Source organism: Doryrhamphus excisus, chromosome 5 (assembly GCF_030265055.1).
Source record: "Doryrhamphus excisus isolate RoL2022-K1 chromosome 5, RoL_Dexc_1.0, whole genome shotgun sequence".
Classification (NCBI taxonomy): domain Eukaryota; kingdom Metazoa; phylum Chordata; class Actinopteri; order Syngnathiformes; family Syngnathidae; genus Doryrhamphus; species Doryrhamphus excisus.
The window spans coordinates 25,893,956-25,917,629 of record NC_080470.1 but is presented as its reverse complement, the minus strand read 5'-3'; the positions used below and the strand labels follow the sequence as shown (position 1 = coordinate 25,917,629).

Sequence of the window (23,674 nt, the reverse complement as noted above, 5' to 3'; positions counted from 1 at the left end):
CCACTGCAGTGTGGAGAGTCCTGAGGGAGGTCATCGTTCAGAAAGCTGCAGGCCCTGACGCCATTCCAGGACGGGTGATTGTTAGGGTTAAACCCAAAACATTATCACCAACTGTGAAAGAAGACACAAAGACGTGAGATATAGGCTTGCAAGGAGAGTGATCAGAGACTGTTCAGTAACATTCATCCAACCTACTCTGAAAAAAGTCTCTGCTCTCCTTCTTTTTATTAATTAGAGTTTAGGTGTGCCCTATTACATAGGTCTCAATCGTCTAAGGGAGGGGGAACAGTTCACATGGTTGAGACTGGTTTCAACATAGAAAGCAGAGACAGATAGTTCAAGGAGACATTCTGTTATTGAATGTCTCAAGGAGACATCAAGCATATTTTGAGAAAGCAGAATGTCTCAAGGAGACATCCTGTTATTGAGTGTCTAAAGGAATGTGATGAGTTATGCAAACGTGTGATCTATGTGCATGTAATAGTAACTTGGATAATATGAAGCAAGCTTATTGAATGTGATTACATGATATATACAGCTTTATTCCAACAGTGATCAAGGAATGTGCAGACATCTTCAACACCTCACTGGCCCAGGCTGTCCTCCCCCCGTGTTTCAAGTCTGCCACAATAATTCCGGTGCCCAAGAAATCCTCCATCACATGTCTAAATGACTTTCGGCCCCTTGCACTTACATCCACCATCATGAAATGCTTCGAGAGGGTGGTTAAGGACCATATCACCTCCAAACTCACCCCATCACTCGACCCATTCCAATTCGCATACCAGCCCATCCGCTCCACTGAGGACGCCATCTCCACTGCTCTCCACCTGAGCCTGGAGCACCTGGAGAGGAGAAACACCCACGCACGGATGCTGTTCCTGGACTTCAGCTCAGCATTCAACACGATCATCCCCCAGGACCTGGTATGCAAGTTGGAGCCGCTGGGCCTCAAGACCTCCCTGTGCAACTGGCTGCTTGACTTCCTCACAAATAGAACCCAGTATGTCAGAGTGGGCAACAACACATCCAGTGTCATCTCCCTGAACACAGGCTCACCTCAGGGATGTGTTCTCAGCCCCCTGTTGTTTACCCTAATGACCCATGACTGTCGCCCCAGATACAGCAGCAACCATATCCTGAAGTACGCGGACGACACAACAGTTGTGGGCCTCATTCAGAACAACAACGAACTGGCTTACAGGGAGGAAGTGAAATACCTTGTGGATTGGTGCAAGGCAACAACCTGATCCTGAATGTTGACAAAACAAAATAGATCATCGTCGACTTCAGGAGTTCCAGGCCCAGCCACACTCCACTCTGCATCAACGACACAGCTGTAGAAGTTGTGAGCACAACCAAGTACTTGGGGGTGCACATCACGGACAACCTCGGCTGGTCACTTCACGCCTCCTCTCTGGCAAAGAAGGCACAGCAGCGACTGCACTTCCTGCGGCGGATGAGAAGAGCCTCCCTCTCCCCTCCTATCCTGACCACTTTCTACAGAGGGACCATCGAGAGCCTGCTGACCAGCTGCATCTCCGTCTGGTCTGGGAGCTGCAAGGCCTCGGACTGGATGTTACTGCAGAGAGTGGTGAGGACAGCGGAGAAGATCATTGGGACCCCGCTCCCCCCCATTAAGGACATAGCAAACAGCCGCTGCGTATCAAGAGCCCATCGGATCTACTCTGACCCCACACACCCCCAGCATGGACTGTTTTCTCGCCTGGCGTCAGGGAGAAGGCTCTGAACAGAACAACCAGGTTTAGAGACAGCTACTTCCCCCTGGCCATCAGACTGCTCAATGCCAAATAATCCCCTCTACCTGCCCACACGCACAACCAAAACTTTAAATTATTATTATTATGTGATGACTGCTCCTCCACAGTGAGACCCCCCCCCCCACCTCCACACACAAAAACACATCACACTGACACAATTTAGTACGATAAAAAAACATTTCTCTCATCATTAAAGTTTGTGTTGCGCACACTAAAGACTTCTGATAGCAGACACCGCTGCTCCAATTCATTCTGTGTGTGTGTGTGTGTGTGTGTGTGCGCACGCCTGTTCGGAGAGAGCGCACACACATAACACGACACGCATTTAACCCCAGCCCGGCGTTGGCTGAATGAAACTCTTACAAACACCATGGGACTGAATTGCCAAGGTTGCCATTAAAGCGGTGTTGGTAACAGCTGTACATATTAGCCTCCAACTACATCAACAGCTCCCCAATTCCAACGGTAGGCACTTTTAAAGATGAAGCATTCAGCAGCATTCCTGGTTTTCACACCCACAAACTAAACTATATTTTCAAGCACGTATATTGCATGCACTTGGCGTTCATGTTTCATATTTAAACTAAGTTTAACTGTTAAAGGCTAATAAAAGTTGAAGACTTACCGTTGTCGTGATTCACCACTCTTGCAGTGGGGAGGGTTACCACGACTGGTGTGTTGCAGGGTCCTCCGGCAACACAAAGCTGCCCGGTGGATGTCTGTCTGTGAATCATGCCGCGGAAAAATACATCGGCGAACCCACGCGCATATCGGCCAATACGAATTCACGTAAAGAACAAAAATGCCGGCCCGATATATTGGCCGGCCAATGTATCGGTCGACCCTTAGTGGACAGTATCTCTGCCTGTCACATGGAGGACATGGGTTCGATTTCCCGACCTGGAGTTCCTGTTTTGTATGTCACAATGTCACGTTGAACCTTGAGCAGGGTTGCGGTTGCAACAACCAGTTGGGTAAAACAAACCCTTCTTACTAGAACAAGACCTCTATTAATCTTCTTCTCAAAGTGCTCAGCTGTGTTGTACAATCTTACAGTCATTTGCTGCCAAATCATTTCAGTTGTGGATAATGGACCTGTGACTGAAATCAAGTCAGCTTTTGAGCTGGTCATGCCTAATTCAATACAGAAAATCATTCTGGAAATGACTAATCTAGAAATGAGGCATGTTTTTGGGGAGAAGTGGAAAGAGTTGGACAAAACCCATTTAGATGCATATTTAGGGCTCCTCATCCTGGCTGGGGTCGATGAGTCAAAGGATGAATTGACAGCAAGTCTGTGGGATGCAGCGACAAGCAGAGAGAGCTACTATATTTCGAGCCACAATGTCTCTGGAGACTTTTCACATTTTCTCCAGAGTGATCCAATTTGATAATCAAGAAACATTGGCTGGGAGACAGGAGAGAGACAAGCTGGCAGGTATTAGGACAGTCGGGGACAAGTGGGTAGAGCAGCTTCCACTTCTCTGTAATCCAGGCCCTAATATCACAGTGGATGAAAGGCTGGTGGCATTCAGAGGTCGCTGCCCATTTAGGCAATACATGCCTTCCAAACCAGCTAAATACGGGATAAATATCTGGGCAGTGTCACGGTCTGTGTTGCGGTGCGACCCCAGGATGCAGAGAGCAGGACCAAATGGAGGTAAAATAATATTTATTTTAGCTATAATAGCAGCAGAAGAAAACACAACTCAACTAGCTGACGGACAAACTAACAATGATCCCACAAAGGCAGAAGTGCACACCTGAACTAAATAGAGGACAAATTAGGGACAGGTGTGGGTGGCCATGGCAACGAAGGCAGACGAGGCAAAACAGGAAGTCCAATACAAAATAAGTGTCCAAAACGGAAACCAAAGCCCAAGAAGGTAACCCAAACTCAACATGTCACGTGCAAACCCACACAGAGCGTGACAGTACACCCCCTCAAGGACGGATCCCAGACGTCCGAAACAGTTCAAAGTCAGAGCGATGGGTGGTGGGGGACCGGAGGTGGGTCGCCGACGGACCCCTCAGGGAGTCGGCCGGGGCGGCAGGCCAGCAAGACCCCTCCAAGTGATGGAGGGAATGGTTGGGTCGGCAGTCGTGGTAAACACCCTCCGGCGGGCCCCCTTGACCAAGCGCGAGGTAGGCATCCTCAGGGGGGCGCCCTGGGTGTAGAACCTGGGCTCCGGCAGAAAGTCTAGAAGCAGGCGGCGTCCGGCCCTGACGCGGCGACGGTGAAGCAGGCGGCGTCCGGCCCTGACGCGGCGACGGTGAAGCAGAGTTGTCAATATATGTCATAACACCCTGCGACACAGTCAATTATGGACAAATCTATATCCCAGCTATATTTCGATGAGAGGTGGGGTACATCCTGGACTGGTCCCAGCCCATGGCAGGGCACATATAGACAACCATTTACAGTCAATTTTTCATCAACATCAATTTTACATTGCAAGTATAAATACACACAAATGTAATTTTTTAATAATTACTTTAACAGCGCACATTTGCATCAAAGAGGTCTGGATACTATATGTAGTTAATAAATTGGACATGACATTTTTCATAATTGTTGGTGTGTGCATGAGAGAAGTATGTAACTTACATGTACAGTAAAAACCAATCCCCTTAAGGAGTGGTGTCCACCTATTTATTAAATTAGTGGGGATTAAAGTGGCAATAAGGTGTTTTTTCCTCAAGACAACAGTTGTTAGTGGGTTGGAGCAAGTGTGATCCTACAATTTATCTTACGGTTACTTACTTTTATTTGGGGAGGTGACACATATCGAAGTAGCCAGAAAGCTTTGGAATATACAAATTATTGCATTTTGTATCATTTCTATTTTCACTAATTTATCAGTGGGCAGCCAGTATGCTGTGCTGGTGGACTGGATTACGAATGTTGGTTAGCGGGCAGCCTGTGTGCCATGATGGTGGACTCGATCACGATTGCTGGTTGGGTCCTTGGTCTGTGAAGCATCTCTGTGGTCCACCCAGGGTCAAAGTGGGTGGAGTCTTTTGCAGGATAGCAGCAGAGACTGAGTTGACATTGTAGATTCTCTAAACTATGAATGAACACGTGTGGGGTTATGTACTAAACATGCAGATATGACAAAATCAGTTATGTCAAGCCAATTTATTTCATATAGTGCCAATACAAATCATCATATGGAAGTTTTCTAGAATCACAGGCTCGAGAGAGGGAACCAACTGAACCCCACACAAACAAGCACTTGGCAACGGAGGCAAGGAAAAACTCTTTGAGAAACCTTGGACAGAACCCAGGCTCTATGGGGCGGCCTTCTGTCTCGACCGGTTGGGTTGAGAGGGATGACGGAGAGATGGTAGGTAGACAGTGGTGAAGAAAGGACAGAGGGTTAAGAATGGGTGGAGGAAAGGATCAGTAGTTGCAGTCCCATGATGACCAGTTCCCGGAATCACCAGTATCCTTTCCAGTCAGCAATGGGTGGATGTCAAGGTGCAACGGTGGGACCTCCTCTGGAAGCAGCCAGCATTCACTACAGGTCAGACAAAGCGTGAAACAAATGCGTTAGTAAACTTGCTATGATCATATAAAAAGGTCAACGAAGACAGCATGAGGAAGGTTTTTTTTACTACAAGTACCATGGCATTTTATGTATAATTTTAGTAGCACAAGCACAAGGCCCCCATACATTTTGGTTAACAGGTTAACATTTTTCCCCTGCAGAACATAAACTCATGTAAGATTCTGTGTCCCATTTAGCATGGTGGAGGTGTTTCCAACGTCCAGCTAATTAAAGCTACTTGCTCAAAAAGAAAATGTTTTATGTGACTGGCAACATTTCAAGATGTATTTTATTTACTAAGCAAAGTTTAACTTGTGGTCTGGAGCTCGGTTTACGTATCGGGAGAAATCACATGAGTATAATGTCAAGTGGCAAAAAAGTCAAGTGTTTCACACATGAACAGAATTTGACCAAAATGAAAAGTGAAAACAGCTCCATATCTTACCACATGCAGCAGTTGTCAGAGGACACTCACACCGTCAGAGGGGTCTTGTCCTGTTGATGAAACCTCACATGCATGCAAACGACTACATTGCTATTATAATAGTTGGTATGATGCACTTATGGGATTAGTTTTACTTCTATGCTATTCTACTGCTACTATGTTAACTAATATACGCACGCACTTCTACTGCTACTATGTTAATATAAAGATGATGTGCGTGGAACTGAAGACAGGCGGCAACTAGAAAGACAAGAGCAGAGGTTAGTCACAATATACATTCACAGTATTCACATATTTACATTATTTACATTTTTACATATTTACATTGCCCTCATTGTCTTCATTACCGTGTCTGAAAAAACGTATTTTTTCATCAGTGATTGACAAACACAATCCACCGTTCTTGTGGTTGAGTAAACTCGTGGATTGTAAATTGTCCACTGGTAAGAAAAATACCAACTATGTGTTCAGAAAAGTCCATAGTTTTAATCCCTTTGAATCTTAATTTTGGGCAGTGGTTGAATTTTGCGCCAGTGATTGACTAATACAATCTGGTTAGAAAAATATCAACTCTTTGTGTTCAAAAAGGTTTGAATCCCTTTAGTATTTAATTTTAAGGCAGACATGCGGTAACTATCAAGACAAGAGGACAGGTGAGTGAGGCAGCGCTGGGATCATTTCATCAGGTACTATTTACATATATACATATATATACATATGGAATATGTATATATACATATACATATATACTATTTAAAATATATGCAGAGGTTACAATATTTACATATTAACAATATGTACATGTTTACAATATGTACATGTTCACAAAATGTACATGTTTACAATATGTACAATGTTAATTTTCTGGTTTGACAAATAAGGAAAATAGTTACCATCCTAAACAGAAACTGGGATCTTAATTTTGGCCAGTGGTTTCACTTTTATTCAGTGATTGACAAATACAATCCACCGTTCTCGTGGGCAAGTAAACTCGTGGATTGTAAATTGTCCACTGGTCGAACCTGAACCTATTTTACACACTATAAGATGCTGAAGTGGAGTGTGTGTGTGCATTTTAAATTTGGTGTTTAAAAGAGCACAAAATCCCTTCATGGTTACTGAAATAAGTGGGCATCACAACCGATTCTACATCAAAGTGTGATGTTTTGACATAAACATGGTCAATTAGTGTACCCTTTTCTGTGGTTGGATGTTTGACTGACTGGCAGAACCCTTTCCTAGCCATGTGCTGATAGTGGAAGATTTTAACAAATTTTCATTAAAATCTCCCAGTACGACAACGCTGGTGTACTTCTGGTGCAACCAATCCAGCAGCGTGCCAAGGTGACCTTGAAACAACGCCATTGGATAGGAGGGTGGTCGATACACAACTGCTATTAACACACTGGGTGCGGAGCAGTTCACCAGTAAAACTTCCAAGTTGAAGTTTGGGGCGGAGACAACACTACAGTGCAGGTGGTCTGCAATGTACATGCCAACTCCGCCATGCTGTTGCCCTTGTAATTCTACCAAAGCAGGGTTACTGCTGGAGTAAGACAAACATCGTGGTTGGCTATGGAAATGGTACCCAGGAATGGTTACACTGCTGGGTGTACATGCCGTCGGCAGCCACGTTTCTGTCACAGCGATGCAGTTAGGCTGCAGGTGCTGTGTACATGCTGCCAAATCTGACGCATGTTTTGTCAAATTTTGGACATTCATCAAATAAATCGTGAATTGTGGTTGCACATGTTGTGGTGGTACATTTTTGCTCAAAAATGGTGACATCCTTCCTACAGCATCCTTAATGGCATCATTACAGTATATTTTTGCTGCATCAAAGTCCTGAATAATCAAACCAGTTAAACCTGTGACCCGACTCAAGGCTACATATGCCTGCCCTGCGGAGAACACCCTGTCCAGACACACAACTGCATTGCTCACGGTAACACCCTGGACTTTATGCACCGTGCAAGCCCAAGCGAGCTTCAGAGGGAACTGGTGACGCATGCCACCACTTTTAGTTACCTTTTCTTCCTTTGGCAGAATAAATGTACTGTCTTTTAGCGTGACGGACTCATTAGTAGTTTGTGCGTGCCTTTGTTTACCTACTTGGGCATCATCAAATTTTACATAGATCCTACTGTGAAATGTGTCATCCTGCTGGAAAAGAATGTCAGAGACGGTGCCACAAACCCTGTTAACTAAGCCGTCCTCAATATCAATGTGTTTGCAAAGCATTACACGAGCATCTTTAGCGATGTCCAGAGTTTCCTCTAAACACGTGTTGTAAACTTTGCTGTGGTGCCCAACTTTTTTTTTCTAATTTACCGGATTTTTTGTTTTGGCTGTAATCCTGAGCTTTTATTATTGTGTACAGATCCTGAAAAGCTGATTTTAGGTTGTACTCGTTTACTTGTTGATTGGTTGGAAACACATGTAACGCGGAGCTGACCTCACCCGTTTCGCGCTGTTTCAGAAGTTCTATGTCTGTTTCCAACAACGCCGCGCCTTTCGGATGTTTGCGGAGTCTATTTAGCAATGCTGCAAATTGATTATCTTTTTGACGGACTATCATTGTCAGTTCGACCACACGGAAAAGCTTTGTCCACAAGTTGAAAGTGGCGTCTTTGACATAGAGAGGCTTTCCTTTGACTGGCGGTAACTGGTAGAAATCACCGACGGCGATGATGCTGACGTTGACAAATGCAGCATAGTCACCAGTTTGCTTAATTTGTCGCAACCTACCACCATGAATGTATGTCAACAACTTGTGATCAACAATTGATATTTCATCGATTATCAAAATTTGGAGGTCCGCGAACTTGGCACGCAAGGAATTCACCGTTTCCTCACCCAGTGGTGTGTAAGGCAAACGGGTATCCTTGCCAATGCTCAAGGTGCTGTGGATGGTTGTGGCATTCAAATTGTAAGCAGCAATCCCTGTTGGTGCAGTCAGACAGACAGAAATATTGTCCGGTTGCCGACACATTGTTGACAACAACCTGGTAGCCTCATATTGGATGGCTTTAATTAGGTGGCTTTTTCCTGTCCCGGCACCACCTGTGATGAATAAGTGTAAAGGCTCGGGTTTTCTCCCACCTACTTTATCAAGGCACCACTGTCTAATTTTGTAAAAAAATGTCCATTTGAGTGTTATTTAGGGAGCGGATCAATGCCAAGCCATCATTTCGACTCATTGACTTTTGCTTTTGTAAGTTTAGAGCGGTTCTGTTTTCATTTGCCAAGTCAGGTATTACTTCTGCCTCTTCTTCGACCAACTGCTGTTTTTTTCCGACGTTCTTCTTCGCACTGTAGCCTTTCCAACTCTTGTTCTGGACAAAGCAGACACCACGCATCCTCAGCAATACCGCTGTGATCAATAGATCTTTGGATGCTGTCCAGTTCATCCCCGTCGTTGTCGAAATGTTGTTTATTTGTTTCCACTATGGATCCAACAGAATGCATCTACCCATCATCTAATCGGACCGCACCATTGTCATAAAACTCTTCAAATGTTGGGCAGTTGGCAGGTCTTAACTGCAAATCCACCCGGCATGGCAGATACAACTGCAAAAGGCTACGATAATACAACTCTGGGTTTTTGGTTTCTGAAAAGCGCGCAGAGCGTACTACGGCAGGTTTGGTCCGTGTACGTTTTGTCACATGTCCGTAGTTGTTTTTAGGTTCAATTTTGGATGCCGACCTTTGGTTTTTGCTGATGATGCGGTATTCGGAAGCCAATTGTGCCAAGCACATGTCATTGAACGTGTCGTCGTTTGGTCTGTTTTTATAACGGTCGAAAATGCTGGTCATCCACATGTCTTCCGTTGTTAATTCGGCTGATGAAGCTTTTTGTCGCAAAACACTCAAAGGCAAACTCATTTTGACCACATTGTCCCCTGTTGGAACAAAAACTACTTTGCGCGAGCATTCTTTAAGATGCATATTTGTCACCCGGTAAACGGCCTCTTGTGCACACACGTCTCTATTGTGCAAGTACACACTGCCAAGACTTTTTAAGGCCTCTTTGGCACTGACGTTTGCCTGTTTGGATGCTTCTTTCTGGGCATTACTCAGCAGCAATCCAATCTCCCTCTCAGCTTTGGAAATATATGAGATTATATAAACCACGCACGCATACGCATCAACGACATACTGGATGTCCATATTAGCATTCCAGCATTTCAGCAGAGGTTTGCTCATTCAATCTCATTGATTTGACACTTCATTAGCACTTCCGTACGACGACCCAAGCGGCGATGTGCGGACTCAAAAGTATTTTGTGTTATACCGAGACTATGGAACAAATGTTCCACACTTTGATACGCGTGGTTCTCGTCAGCAAGCGCTTTTTTAATGGATGTCACAATTGCGGACGCGTCTTCTGCTTTCATGTTTGCGGCATTTTGGGATGCTTTTGGACATGTGCATGTTTAACACCGGTTGATTGGCTATCCTGACAAGTACATGTTTTTTGTCCCTGTCCGTCAAACTGATGGCTAATAAATGTTCGTCCTGACACGGGTTTGGGAAAACCGAAACGGCACACGGTGTTTTTCTTTTTGCATGTTTTAGAATGTCGCTTAGAATGCTGCTGCACAGAAGACACTGTTGTCTCTGTCAATCCTTCATCCTGTGTCTGCAATTCACAAGTAACATATCTATCAATAAAATTTGCGACTTCTTCATCCGAGTTAACGTCAATCCGTGGGGCATTCTCTACCCAGAACAAACAATGTACATGCGGGGAACCACGCTGCTGAAATTCCACCCGGTAAAAATAGTCTACAACTTTGCCAATCGGTTGGCTCGAAGACATTATCACCAAGACATGCCACCAGAAATCAAACATCCGTGCAGCAGTCACAGGATTCCGTCGCAACATATCACACCTGTCAGCCCACTCCAACTCTGCAGCCGTTTGCGTTCTTCTTCTCTCAAAATGCAGTCCAACATGTTTTTCCACCGTAAATCAGCAGATGAAAAAGAGCAAAACCACGTGGGAACACCAAGTTGACGCACACAAGCCAAAATATTGCGCTGTGTACTCTGCCAAAAGGCTGGAGTGCCTCTGATGGGCTTCAGAAAACGATAGCCCTGGTCACATTCCAACAATGTCTTTAACGACTCATCGTTGGTCAACAAATCCTTGGCCATTTTTGCCACCAAACCAGCAATTCCTTTGCATAAAGCAATGGAAATGCTCGACACCACCTGCACAAGTTCACACAAGTACTGAGCATAGAATATGTATTCCACATTCTGCCCAAACCGCTTATCAGCATGCATGATACGATTATTGAAATATCGCGACGCCGTCAGCCTATATTTTCGAGTATCATGAAACGTGAAACGACCATGTGGAAACAACACAGGGAAACATCTAGCTTCATTCGAATGGTCAGAAAGCAACCTCACAGGATTATTGCCTTCTGCCGGAGCCACATTCAATATATTGTCGTAATACTGATCTAGCGCTTCCTGACCAATGTCAACTGGCATTAAACAAGTGTCCTGAAACATGCAGTGTTGCTGTCTATCATGGAGAAGTTCATCTTCTGCATCTAGAGGTGGTGTGACATCTACAGCAGGACCACTGTCCTCCACCTGAGAGGCATCAGGTTCCCTACAAAAGTCATTGACCCACTCCTCGTTGTACTCGATATCTTCATAATGCACATTTGACTCTTTTAAATACCTTAAGGCTTCACGAATGTGCATGCTGTCCACAAAATGGTACTCATAGTGTCCTTTGTAAGTCAGCTTCCTTTTGAGCTTGACACGGAGCATAGAGCCTTCCATATTGGACCGTGGCAACAAATTTGTCGTTTCAACAACATTGGCCGGAACACAAGTCACAGGCCCATGGACACCATTTTGCCCCCCTTTGGGCAATGCTAGCATTTTCATGAAGGGGATATTTAGTGCAATTAAATGCTGCTCTAAACTGTTCAGACAATCCAGCTCAGGAGGAATCGGGTCCACTCTCAAATTATTTGCCACACATTCAGGTGGGAATTCCCCTTTGCTAATCTTGTAATGGCAAGTGTAGCAAATCCACAGCTGCCCTCTACCAGACTCCACCAAGACACATGGTACTGTGCACTCTGCATTACATTGGTGCAAATACTCCTCATTAATGCACGTGTTCACAAGAGAAGCACTTGCACTACTTCTGCTGTAATGCTCTCTGTGACACTGCAGGACCTGATGTTTAAACATCAACCTATGGCACACACAGCAGACAAATTGGGGCCCATTCTTCACGTTCTATAAAATCTGCTCAACAACAACATCAAATTCTTCCTCTGGCAACTTTGCAGCATGCCTTCGTGCCTTGACATCTGCAATGACACGCATTTTGTGTTCTACATTACTGAGATATTTCTTCATACTGGCTAGTTTGACACTGGCCCGGTGCCTTGTATCCATTTTATATTTTTTTATGCTCTGCATCTTGACCCTGTCCCGATGCAAGCTGTCATTTCTATACTTATAGATGCTAGATGTTTTAACTCTATTTTTATGAATGACATAATTTCTATATTTTTCAACACTCATCTTCTTTCTCTGCCTAAAGACTGCTTGTTCTCTGCAATTCTTCATAGTCATTAGTTTCTTTGTCTCCCTTATGCACATGTCAGCGACATATTTACATTTTTTGTCCAGGGCCCTTTTCCTTTTTAGATATTTGAACGGGCTTACAAGTGGAACCATGGACTGAAAAAAGTGGGATGTGTCACGAATTACGTGACGTTCCCTTAGTGTAGTATACAACTGATCGCCTTCAACAACAGCCATGTCAAGATCAGCAGTATCCCACAACAAGACATTTTTAATACTGTGTAAAGCAGTGGCACAAAAGGCAATCGCCATACACTGTGTTCCTGCATACTTAAACCTTGTATTGCCTTGATGAAATGACCCTTTGACCACCTTTTGTAACCCACCTGTTGGTACCTCCACTGGTGACAGTGAAGATACTTCTTCCCTACCTTTTGTTGCAACTGCACAGTCAACAGCTTGGGCAGCCCTGGGTGTGCGTCGCATACGGAAACCCTTCTTTCGTGGCATCTAAAAGAAAACAATGAAATCAATGTCAGTTCACACGCCATGTACTTAAGCTTCTAAATGCTCTTTTCCATGCTCTCTGGTTACCCCGTGTGTGCGTGGGATTTTTTTTTGCGATGCCATATTGTCCATAGGCAAGAAAGTGGGTGTGAATGGTTGTCTATACGTGCCCTGTGATTGGCTGACAACCAGGATGTACCCCTCCTCTCGCCCGAATACAACTGGGATAGACTCCAGCAGCAGAAAATGAATGAACATATCCATACATTTTACGTACTGCCTATCCTCACAAGGGTCGCGGGCATGCTGGAGCCTACCAACAGCTATATTCAGGCGAGAGGTGGACTACATCCTGGTCACCAGCAAAACACAGGGCACACAGACAACCATTCAAAGTCACATTCATGGCCACAGACAATATGGAGTGTGTGTGTGGGGTGGGGGTCAAATGAAAGTGAGTATAAATGGTTGTCTCTATGTGCCCTGTGATTGGTTGACAACCAGGATGTACCTGCCTCTCGCCTGAATACAACTGGGATAGGCTCCTGCAGCAGCGGTAGAAAATGAATGAATAAATCCATTTATTTTCTGTGCTGCTTATCCTCACAAGGGTCGTGGGCATGCTGGAGCCTACCCCAGCTGGCAAGAGGTGGACTACACACTGCTCACCAGCCAAGCATGGGTCACAGAGACAACCATTGACAGTCACATTAATGCATATGGACAATTTGGAGTCGCCAGTGGGGGAGGGGGTACACAGAGAAACACACACGCACAGAATACATGCAAACTCCACACAGAGATAAAATGATAAATCAAACTTTGTCAATAAATACAACTATTATGCAGAAAACAAATAAATAAACACCAGCTGTGTGTTTTACTGCAAGAGCACCATCTTCCCCCACCCCCCTCATATTGTGTGCGTTTGAGTGGGCACATGCACACTTGGGTGTGGCCCTTTGGATGAATGACGGATTAATCATTGCAAACAAGAAAAATGAAGAAAACGTAAGGTGGGCGTCTTCTCCTCCGCAACGCGGTAGTGGTTTAGATGAGTGACGGGGGTTAAAATCATTGGAAACAGAGAAAACAGGTAAAAAAGTTGAAAACCTTCCGTGAGAATTTATTTTCTCCCCGCCCGCTGCGATAAGATGGCGCGGGGGGGGGGGCGATCGCCATTTTGGGGCCTGTGGCATCAACGACGCCATTTACGACGCCGCCATTTCGGGGCCTGTGTCATCAGTGCCGCCAATTTGCCCGCTAACGGCTCGTTTAAGGTGCGGCAACAACGAATATAATTTTCGCTATACAGCGTTAAGCTCCGACCGTTCGTGTATCCTGAACAAGCGGCCTACGTGCAGCACCACCGAATATAACTTGAGCTATATTGAGTTAAGTTCCGACCGTTAGTGTATCCCAAACATGCAGTTACCTTGCGGCGACACCAACGACAACATACAAATACATAAAATTATACACATGTGGAGAAAAAGCCGAAGAAAAAACAAAATGGAGTTAAGCTCCAACCGGACGTGCATTCCTGCGATGGCGCTCATTCTTACAAATGAATATATTTCAGTTTACTAAGTCTATTAAAAAAAAACTCACCTCTATGTCAGCAGATGAAGTCCAACACAATGGCAAACTGCAGTTTCCGTCGAATTTAGGTCCTTTGTCTTTGTCTTTGTCTGAGGCAATGCAAAAAGCGTTCTCTCGAAAAGTTTTCTGTTCGGTCGAGCAGAAAGGGGGGGGAAGCGGGCACGCGAAGCAGCATTTATAGCACCGTGCACCACACCGTGGAAGAACTGACCAATCGTAGCTCACAAAACCAACCTGTCAGGCTCCGCCTTTGGATAAATGACCAATCATAAGTCACCAAACAAACAACCTATCAGCGATCGTCTGATTGAATGTAATGTGAAAGTTGGGCGGGTCAATATTTTTTAAATTGACCAATCGTGCCTCACTCACCTATCAATCGATCAGCTATTGGCGGAATGAATGTAATTTGAAATTGAATTAAACCAAACAATGTTTACGTGGACGAACGGAGGGAAAACTAGCCAATGGCATTGCGTGCTCACTGTATAAATAAGCTGCAAGTGCAACTATCGGCATAACGATGAACGGGACGCAGAGGACAACGTTGTGGCTCATCGGCAGCTCCATTGTGACCCGGCTGGAAAGACACGTCAGGCTGCACCGCCGAGATCCGAATTTCGGCCTCCCTTGCCAAGTCACCTGGCATGGACAAGGCGGCAGGAGGTGGGAACATCTGGTGCCTTTTATACACCAGAAGCTGCAAACGGGAGCGACACCTCCACAGTTGCTGCTCATACACCTTGGTGGCAATAGTTTTGGCTTCGGCGGCCAAAATTGCCGCCGGCTTCTCCTTAAAATGATGGCGGATCTCGACTACATCATCCACTTGCTACCCGGCACGGTGGTGATGTTTTCGGATATCTTGCCTCGTTGGAACTGGCGTTACCAGACGGCACCCACAGGACGTGGACTGGACAATGCGAGGAAAAGGATTAACCGAGTCCTTGGCGGCTTCCTACGACAACGCGGCATGAAGCGCATCCCGCACTCGAACGTCTCTGTCCACGACTTGCTTGCCGACGGTTGCCATCTCAACGAGAGGGGAAATGAGGCGCTCTATCTCAACTTCCGCCGAGAAATCGCTGCAAATCTGCAGTAGATTCACCACAAAGGCTCTTTTAAGAGCCAACCACTTTTCCATAAAGAGCAAAATGTTCCAATGCATTCCACACACCGCAACGCACTGCTTCAGAATAAAACGTAAACAAATGGTTGTCGAAAGGATCTGACCGATTAGAATGATGTACAAAATACTACACTCAGAAAATGACCCAGAGCCTTATTAAATATAACAATAATAAAGTTTACTAACTTTGTAAAATCTCTGAAAATCATTTAATCGCTTACATAAATAAATGCTTAAGTCCAGAGCTTAAGCTTGGTGACGTAGACCGTCATGACGTGCCCCCTTCGCGGCCAAAGGGGTGGAGTTATGATAGGTCTATGGTACAGTTTCCGGCAACACAACAACAGCCCGAAGGTATCAAAACACGGCAAGTTATATGGACGAGAACACATCGGTAAGTACAGCACTTGCAATTTTTAAACTAATAGCGACCCCGTCTTCCTTCAAATGCGCTGGGTGTTGTTTTTTAATGTCACCGCTATTCTGTTGTGCGTAAGCTAACTTTAGCTATGTTTGCTAGCCACCAAATTGCTCAGCTAACATGGTTCGTTGGGCGAACATACTTTAACAGGTAACGGACCATCGAACCGGAAAAGTTAAGCTTTTAACCGCGCTCTCTTTATGTGTGTACGCCGTGTTTTGCTTAGTTCTACATTGTTTTTGTAACATGACGTGATGTCGATATGCTCCGATGGGAAGCTCTTGTGGGAACAGCCAAGGTACTTCCGGAGCTCATTACAATTATAGTACAAGAGTATTCAACATTCGTTTTCTACCGCTCACCCCCACGAAGGTCGCGCGGGGTGCTGGAGTCTACTTAGAATTAAATTTGCATGTTTTTGGAATGTGGGAGGAAACCGGAGTACCCGGAGAAAACCCACGCATGCACGGGGAGAACATGCAAACTCCACACAGAGATGGGCAACAGTATTCATTAAAATTATTTATTCATGGTTTTATATACGAAATATTAATTCGAATTATGAATTACTGCATGTTTTCCTGTAATTATATTTGGAGATATAATTAATGTCAATGTGCATTTTTGGCAGGCGAGTGATTAGCGTGCAGACCTCACAGCTAAAAGATGCCAGTTCAATTCCACCCTCGGCCATCTCTGTGTGGAGTTTGCATGTTCTCCCCGTGCATGCGTGGGTTTTCTCCGGGTACTACGGTTTCCTCCCACATTCCAAAAACATGCTAAGTTAATTGGCCACTTCAAATTGTCCATAGGTATGAATGTGAGTGGTAATGGTTGTTTGTCTATATGTGCCCTGGGATTGGCTGGCCACCAGTCCAGGGTGTACCCTGCATCACGCCCGAAGACAGCTGGGATAGGCTCCAGCACCCCTCGCGACCCTTGTGAGGATGAGCAATCGAAAATGAATGCATGAATGAATGTGCATTATAATTCTTTCTTTAGAACTGTGGATTTAAAACGCAATCCAAAAACGATGTACATGAAATTGGACAGCACTTTTAAAAACAAACCATCCTAACACTGTTTATGCTCCTTTTTAAGGTGGCGGCCCGTGGCCTGGCAATGTAGGCGCTGCACATTGGAGGATACTTCAGAAGGGGAGCTTCTCAAGCATTATCAAGTCAAGCACAGTATTTATGGTTGTGGCTGTAAGTACCCTGTCTTCATTTAAGATGTCCTTGCTCCCTTAAAACATGGAACAGTGGTGAAGTGGTATTCTTCCTCGCTATCCTCCAGGAGCTGAACCAAAACCAACTAATCACCAATTAAAGAAGAGAGACAGCCCAGTCATTAAGGACTTCATGTGCAGAATTTTTTGCACATAGAGGAACATACGACATACAAATGAGCATCAGTGACATGAAGCACAGGTGGCCTACCTTGTTTAATGTCTCACAGGTGAGTATTTGGATCTTTTGTGTTAAACACATTAAGGACTGTAAACAACTACTGTATGTTTCACAGTTATACTTAAGTATGCACTTCACTTTTTGTTGTCACTGGTTCTTTTGTCTCTTCTTTCATATCCCTCTTTCAGGAGAGGAAGGTGCCAGAAGGGAGGTGAAAGGACACCAAAACTGATGTCCTTGTTTCCAGCAAGGAAAAGCGATGTCAGAGCAACAATTCAAGCACAGACGAACATTCTACTTCAGGTATTAAAACCATTCTCCACCTATTAAATTTGTACCTTACCTGCAATAGTCATCATTCCACCTGTCTCATTCACATTTCTCTCCATTCTCTGTTCACATCATACAGCTGACATTTATCTTTTCTGACTCTCCCTCCTATTTATTACTCATCCTTTCCTCCATTCTTTCTCAAAGGAGCTGTACGTATGTACAAAATGCACATCAAGTAAATAAAATATCGCAAAATATGTCTGTCATCAGAGACTAAGAAAACATATTCATTTGAAATAAAGATGTGACAACAAGCCTTCTGTAGGTGCACAGCGCACAGACACAATGTCAGGGCGGTGAAAGTGAAACAATAACCAGCACAGCACCTGAGTGACATGACCTCTGCTTTTAGTTACTGTGACTGATAGTAAGAAGCTAAATACTCGTCCATCCTACCCGCTTAAGCCACAGAAGCCTGAACCAGATATCACTGTGACAACAGATGCTACCGCTTCGTTCCTGCTGCTAGTTGCAATACAGATTGTTTTTTATTTCACTCCAGCAACAGCCACAATAGCCACAATCTTACATACAGCCCCTTTTAAACAGTTTTTGGTTTTTCTTCCTTAATTTTCTGTGCCTCAATCTCTCACATCCTTTGCACACCGCACCACAATATCCACTTATATTCATGCGCCTGGCAAATTTTTAGGTTTTAGTTTTTTTGCTGACATCACTACTTACAAACTTCCCTCTCATGCAAATTCTATTGAAATGTTTGAGACTTAAGTTTTTCCTGTGAATCAAAGCACTGCTTCAATGTTTCTGTCCGGCAGATGGAATCCAACGTGAGCAGACAAGGGACGTTGTCATCCGATTCCTTATTGACTATCTTGCTGAACATGCTAGTGCCCTTTTCAAGGACTTTGAGGTTGGTATACTACTGTACTTTTCATGATTTTCAAGGTTTGGCCAAATGTAATCTCGAAGTGCACAGCAGCAGTACATTTATATTTACAGTTAATTTATCTTTACTGCACACCAGGATGGAGCTGTTTTTTGTATGGTGTAAAGCAGCTGTGGACATTAGAAGACAGGAGGTGCTACTTGTCTTGTGAGATGCACGTTTAACGTGAGCATTTAACAGCTGCCTTTACAATGTCTGCAGGATGCTGGGGATGGATCAACCAGCATTCAAGAGCAGATGGCAGATGAAGTGATGGCGATTTACCTGTTGCGGAAAGATGGGTCAGTTGATGTCGGCATAGTGATTGAGGGCAGCACTATCCTCTGCACTCTTAAGGATCTTAAGAGGTACCCAACGTCCCTCTAATACAGTCTTGAGGTGTTCCAGAAAGTACTACTGGATCTGGATTTATGAAAACCTTTTAAAAACAAACCATCCTAACACTGTTTATGCTCCTTTTTAAGGTGGCGGCCCGTGGCCTGGCAATGTAGGCGCTGCACATTGGAGGATACTTCAGAAGGGGAGCTTCTCAAGCATTACCAAGTCAAGCACAGTATTTATGGATGTGGCTGTAAGTACCCTGTCTTCATTTAAGATGTCCTTGCTCCCTTAAAACATGGAACAGTGGTGAAGTGGTATTCTTCCTCGCTATCCTCCAGGAGCTGAACCAAAACCAACTAATCACCAATTAAAGAAGAGAGACAGCCCAGTCATTAAGGACTTGATGTGGAGAACTTTTGCACATAGAGGAACATACGACATACAAATGAGCATCAGTGACATGAAGCACAGGTGGCCTACCTTGTTTAATGTCTCACAGGTGAGTATTTGGATCTTTTGTGTTAAACACATTATGGACTGTAAACAACTACTGTATGTTTCACAGTTATACTTAAGTATGCACTTCACTTTTTGTTGTCACTGGTTCTTTTGTCTCTTCTTTCATATCTCTCTTTCAGGAGAGGAAGGTGCCAGAAGGGAGGTGAAAGGACACCAAAACTGATGTCCTTGTTTCCAGCAAGGAAAAGCGATGTCAGAGCAACAATTCAAGCACAGATGTGATGAGCAGACACAGCAACAGCCACAATAGCCACAATCTTACATACAGCCCCCTAAGTGTAGAAGTTCATGTGTTGATGTTTCCATAAGTGTCAGAATGTCATCAAAATGTCCTTCTTTGTGCATTTGAGCCACATGCTGCATCCATTTCAGCCATATACTCATATGCTCATGTTGATGTACCCTGAGGTTATATATTTCAAATAGAGATTTCTCAGACTCTGTTAGTAGATATATTATATTTTATATTTTTGTCAAAAAAAATTTCATGGTTTGTTTCATATATTATATATTATATACAACAAGAGGTTCCCGCACACTGTGTGGCTCTCATTCATTACTTTAGTTAGGTAACGTTTCGGTCCGTTGGACCTTCATCAGACATATTAGGTCTAGCATACTAGGTCTACCTTCATCAGACATATTAAGTCTAGCATACTAGGGCTACCTTCATCAGACATATTAGGTCTAGCTAATATTTCTGATGAAGGTCAAACGGACTGAAACATTACCTAAATAAACTAATGAATGAGAGCAACACAGTGTGCAGGAACCTCTTTTTGAACACTTTGTTGGCTACACCTGCTTCCTACGCACCTGTGTATCTTCAGGTGTGCTGAAACTCTGCATTCACTCTTGTTTCATATATTGACAGGAAGTACTGAAGTAGATTAAAGAGAAAATACATTTTAGATACTCTTTTTTATATATTTTCTATATTTGATAGTCCATTATGACATTAAAGACATCAAGTAAATATTGCATATTTGTTTTGTTCAACAATAATCTCATTTTCTACTTGCTGAAATTGTAGTTTTGGAACACCATTACACTGTATATATATATGTGTGTGTGTGTGTTTACTTCCATTTCTACAGAATTACGTGGGCACCAGTGTCTCCCTTTAAAAGGTGGAATATTATGTGTGCAGGTTTGTGTAGTAGTTGATGAGCAAAAAAAACAAGAGAAATTGTCTAATATATAATTTATTTCGATAACTTCCAACAAATTTACAAACACCGATGAAAAAATTTACAAAAATACACACTTTACATCTAGGGGGAGGCACTTGTCCCCTCTTCTCCGGTTTGGGTGCCACATTCTCTTTTTTCTGTATATTGAAAACATCACAAGTTTTAGTGATACACACAAATCCACATTAATAGATCAGAAATTGAAAACAATAAATTTATGCATGAACTTTCTCACCATCTCCAACAAAAAGACACGTTGCATCAGCCACCTCAGCTCTTAGCAGAGCTTGTTGGAGACCAAATTTATATTTGGCAATTTCAGCCCTTTGTCTCCTGCTCACGAGTTCCTCCCGTTCCTTCTGCTCCATCTCCCTGGTCACATAGGCCATAATGTCATGGCTCACCTCCACACATTGTTGATTTAATTCAACCCTGGGCACACTGCGATCTCTGCATCAATACTGCACAAATACAATAAAAATTAGATTATTTGCAATACTAGACGCTATCATTAACGACAGTGTTTTAAATAGCTTATTACAACCTTTACCTGAAGACATTAACAAATGAGCATGATACTTAACTGTGTAACAGTACACTGTTTGCAATTGGTTTTAGTAACAACATTTTTGTAAGATTCATACATTACTACAATTTATACACATATGCAAAAATGGTACATGCTCACTTCATTCAAGTGACATCGTATTTGGCTCTTATATAATACCACGATCTTGTTATGCAATATAAATAACATTGTTTCTTATTTTTATCATGTTAACAGTCAATACAATACAAACATTTACGATTGCAATTACAAATACTTACACTCAACACCTGGCACTGGCTCCTGATGGAGTCCACCTCGGGGTCATCTATGCTGATAAACCTTGCAGGAGACGAGAAATGTGCCATTCTATAAAGAAATACATCACATGTTATATACCCACATTTGCTCAAACATTACGTGCATTCGTGTAAAATGCACTTCATTTGAGACATAAATTAATTAGAAAGGAAAATAATCAAATACTTACTTCGCAGCAGTAATATCGATGTAACTGTCTCGACAGTATGACAAAATGTCCATTTATACACTGTCGGGTGTCTTTGCTGCAACGGACGGCCTGCACAGGTGTTTCATTCTGAGATTCCAACAGATGATCAAAGGGCCATGAATGCATCGTTTGAACCTTCAAACAACGCCAGAATCAAATACAACAGTGTGCCGCTGTGCCATACCCACATGTGGAGCATCCAATAATACATGACAACTGTCACAACTGTCCAAGAATTCCACGCCCATCACATCGTCGTAGAATCACGTATAAAAGAGGTCATTCGATCATTTTTTCCTACCTCTGTCCATCACCGTGAACGCAGCTGAAAGGTAAGCGCTTTCCTATTTTTCCCCATATTTTGACCATGAATGCAATTCATGTTTAAGTAAATGTGGACATCGTCACATATTATGCATCTCTTTTTGTTTCTAGAATGGCAAACTCTTCTTCCCCGGCGAAATCGCCCAGAGCCACAAACCCTCAGGTGCAAGCTCTGAGAACCAAATGCCGGCTGATGTGTGTAAGTATTTCTGTGATTTTACTTTTCAATATCATTATTATTCTGAAGCTAGACTATATTTTATTGTTTCTATAGTTTTACGGTTCAATAATATTAACAATAACATTTGATATTGTACATGTGGATCTCCATGTACACTTCATTTTGTCATATGAAACATTGTGTTGCATGTTACCATGCGTTACTATCAATGACTGTTAATAATATGTTTGTTTTAACAGTACTCGTCCCAGGACCAGTGTGTGTCCCGCGAGGACCTATTTTCGAAAAGCTGCGTGCTGGCCGAGACTTTTCTGGGTTTCGCTGCCAGACAGGTCGACGAGAGACAAAGAAGGGCTGAACTATTAAAAAAACAAAAAAACACCATCAGCCAACTCAAAGAAGCCTTGGCAGAGGCCAACCAACGAGTTGACGCAGCGGAGGGAAAAGAACGAAATGGTGAGATATTTCATATTTAATAGATTAAATTTTATGTATTGTGTTGATGTTGCAATATTGTCATTTTATGTGTAATAAAACATATGATTCTGATGATATTATTTACGTGATTGATGGCCATTCATGCAATGGTTGTTCCAGCGTTTCACCAGTAGATGTCACTCATCTGTTATTTCATCAATTCTCCTATAAACAAACATGCGGGACTCAGAGACTCAGACTGGCGACGAAACGACAACAGGAAGACAGCGAAGATGTCCCGAAAAACCCCGTCCGGAGAAGAGACCAAGGCAGAAATAACCCCCCCCCCCCCCCCATTCCAAAAACATGCTAGGTTAATTGGCCACTCCAAATTGTCCACAGTGCCACATGTCCACATGTGCTTGAAAACTCATAAGGGGGGTCAGATTCCAGGCCTGAGGGCCCTGGTGGGGCCCCCATTTGAAACCAAGCCAAATTGACTCACTAGCGCCACCTACAAGTTTTAAAATAATTATCCCTCGCCTCCCGTTGCACGTATGGGCATGATTTTCGGAGGAGACATCACTCGTGACAGGACGCACAAAAAAGTCTCAAGAACCCATGTTCAAAAACCAACAGGAAGTCGGCCATTTTAGGTGGCGGCAACCATTTGGGGGCGGATGTAGGGGTCGTATCAAACTCCTCCTAGGGGGTTTGACCGAATGAGTCCGGGGTAGCATCAACGGACACTAGACGGATGACCCACATTAAATTGCGAAGGATTTTGGGCTGTGACATAGGATGTGGGCGTGGCACGCCACCAAACTTTTGATATCTGGCCCTGCCTGGTGTCTGGCCTTGCCTTGAAGCAATGTACATCAAAGTCAATACACAGTTTGACTGACAGACTGATGATGTCAGTTGATGGACTATGATGTGTGTAAAGCACATGTGGTGGGCGTGGCCACGGCGAATGGTCAGCCTTCGCCATTGACCATCGAAGGCTCAT

General features: G+C 43.7%; 1 protein-coding gene and 1 long non-coding RNA gene across 4 annotated transcripts; one reads left to right on the top strand and one right to left on the bottom strand.

Annotated features, from left to right (window-relative positions):
- Window positions 1–4,917: 4,917 nt before the first annotated feature.
- On the bottom strand, window positions 4,918–16,674 carry LOC131129931 (uncharacterized). The gene is made up of 3 exons (XM_058073881.1): window positions 14,463–16,674; window positions 5,778–12,854; window positions 4,918–5,302 (listed from the first exon to the last, which is right to left on the bottom strand). The coding sequence occupies exon 2, from the start codon at window positions 12,000–12,002 to the stop codon at window positions 10,644–10,646; it is 1,359 nt and encodes a 452-aa protein (XP_057929864.1). The 5' UTR covers window positions 12,003–12,854; window positions 14,463–16,674; the 3' UTR covers window positions 4,918–5,302; window positions 5,778–10,643.
- On the top strand, window positions 15,886–20,540 carry LOC131129932 (uncharacterized). 3 transcript variants are annotated; one of them, XR_009129931.1, is made up of 8 exons: window positions 15,886–15,976; window positions 17,105–17,211; window positions 17,300–17,461; window positions 17,601–17,715; window positions 18,522–18,616; window positions 18,854–18,999; window positions 19,117–19,223; window positions 19,312–20,540. It is a non-coding gene; the product is annotated as an uncharacterized LOC131129932 (long non-coding RNA). The 3 variants fall into 3 exon arrangements; XR_009129930.1 differs by having other exon boundaries at window positions 17,300–17,715; window positions 19,312–19,472; window positions 19,612–20,540; XR_009129929.1 differs by having other exon boundaries at window positions 17,300–17,715.
- Window positions 20,541–23,674: the final 3,134 nt, after the last annotated feature.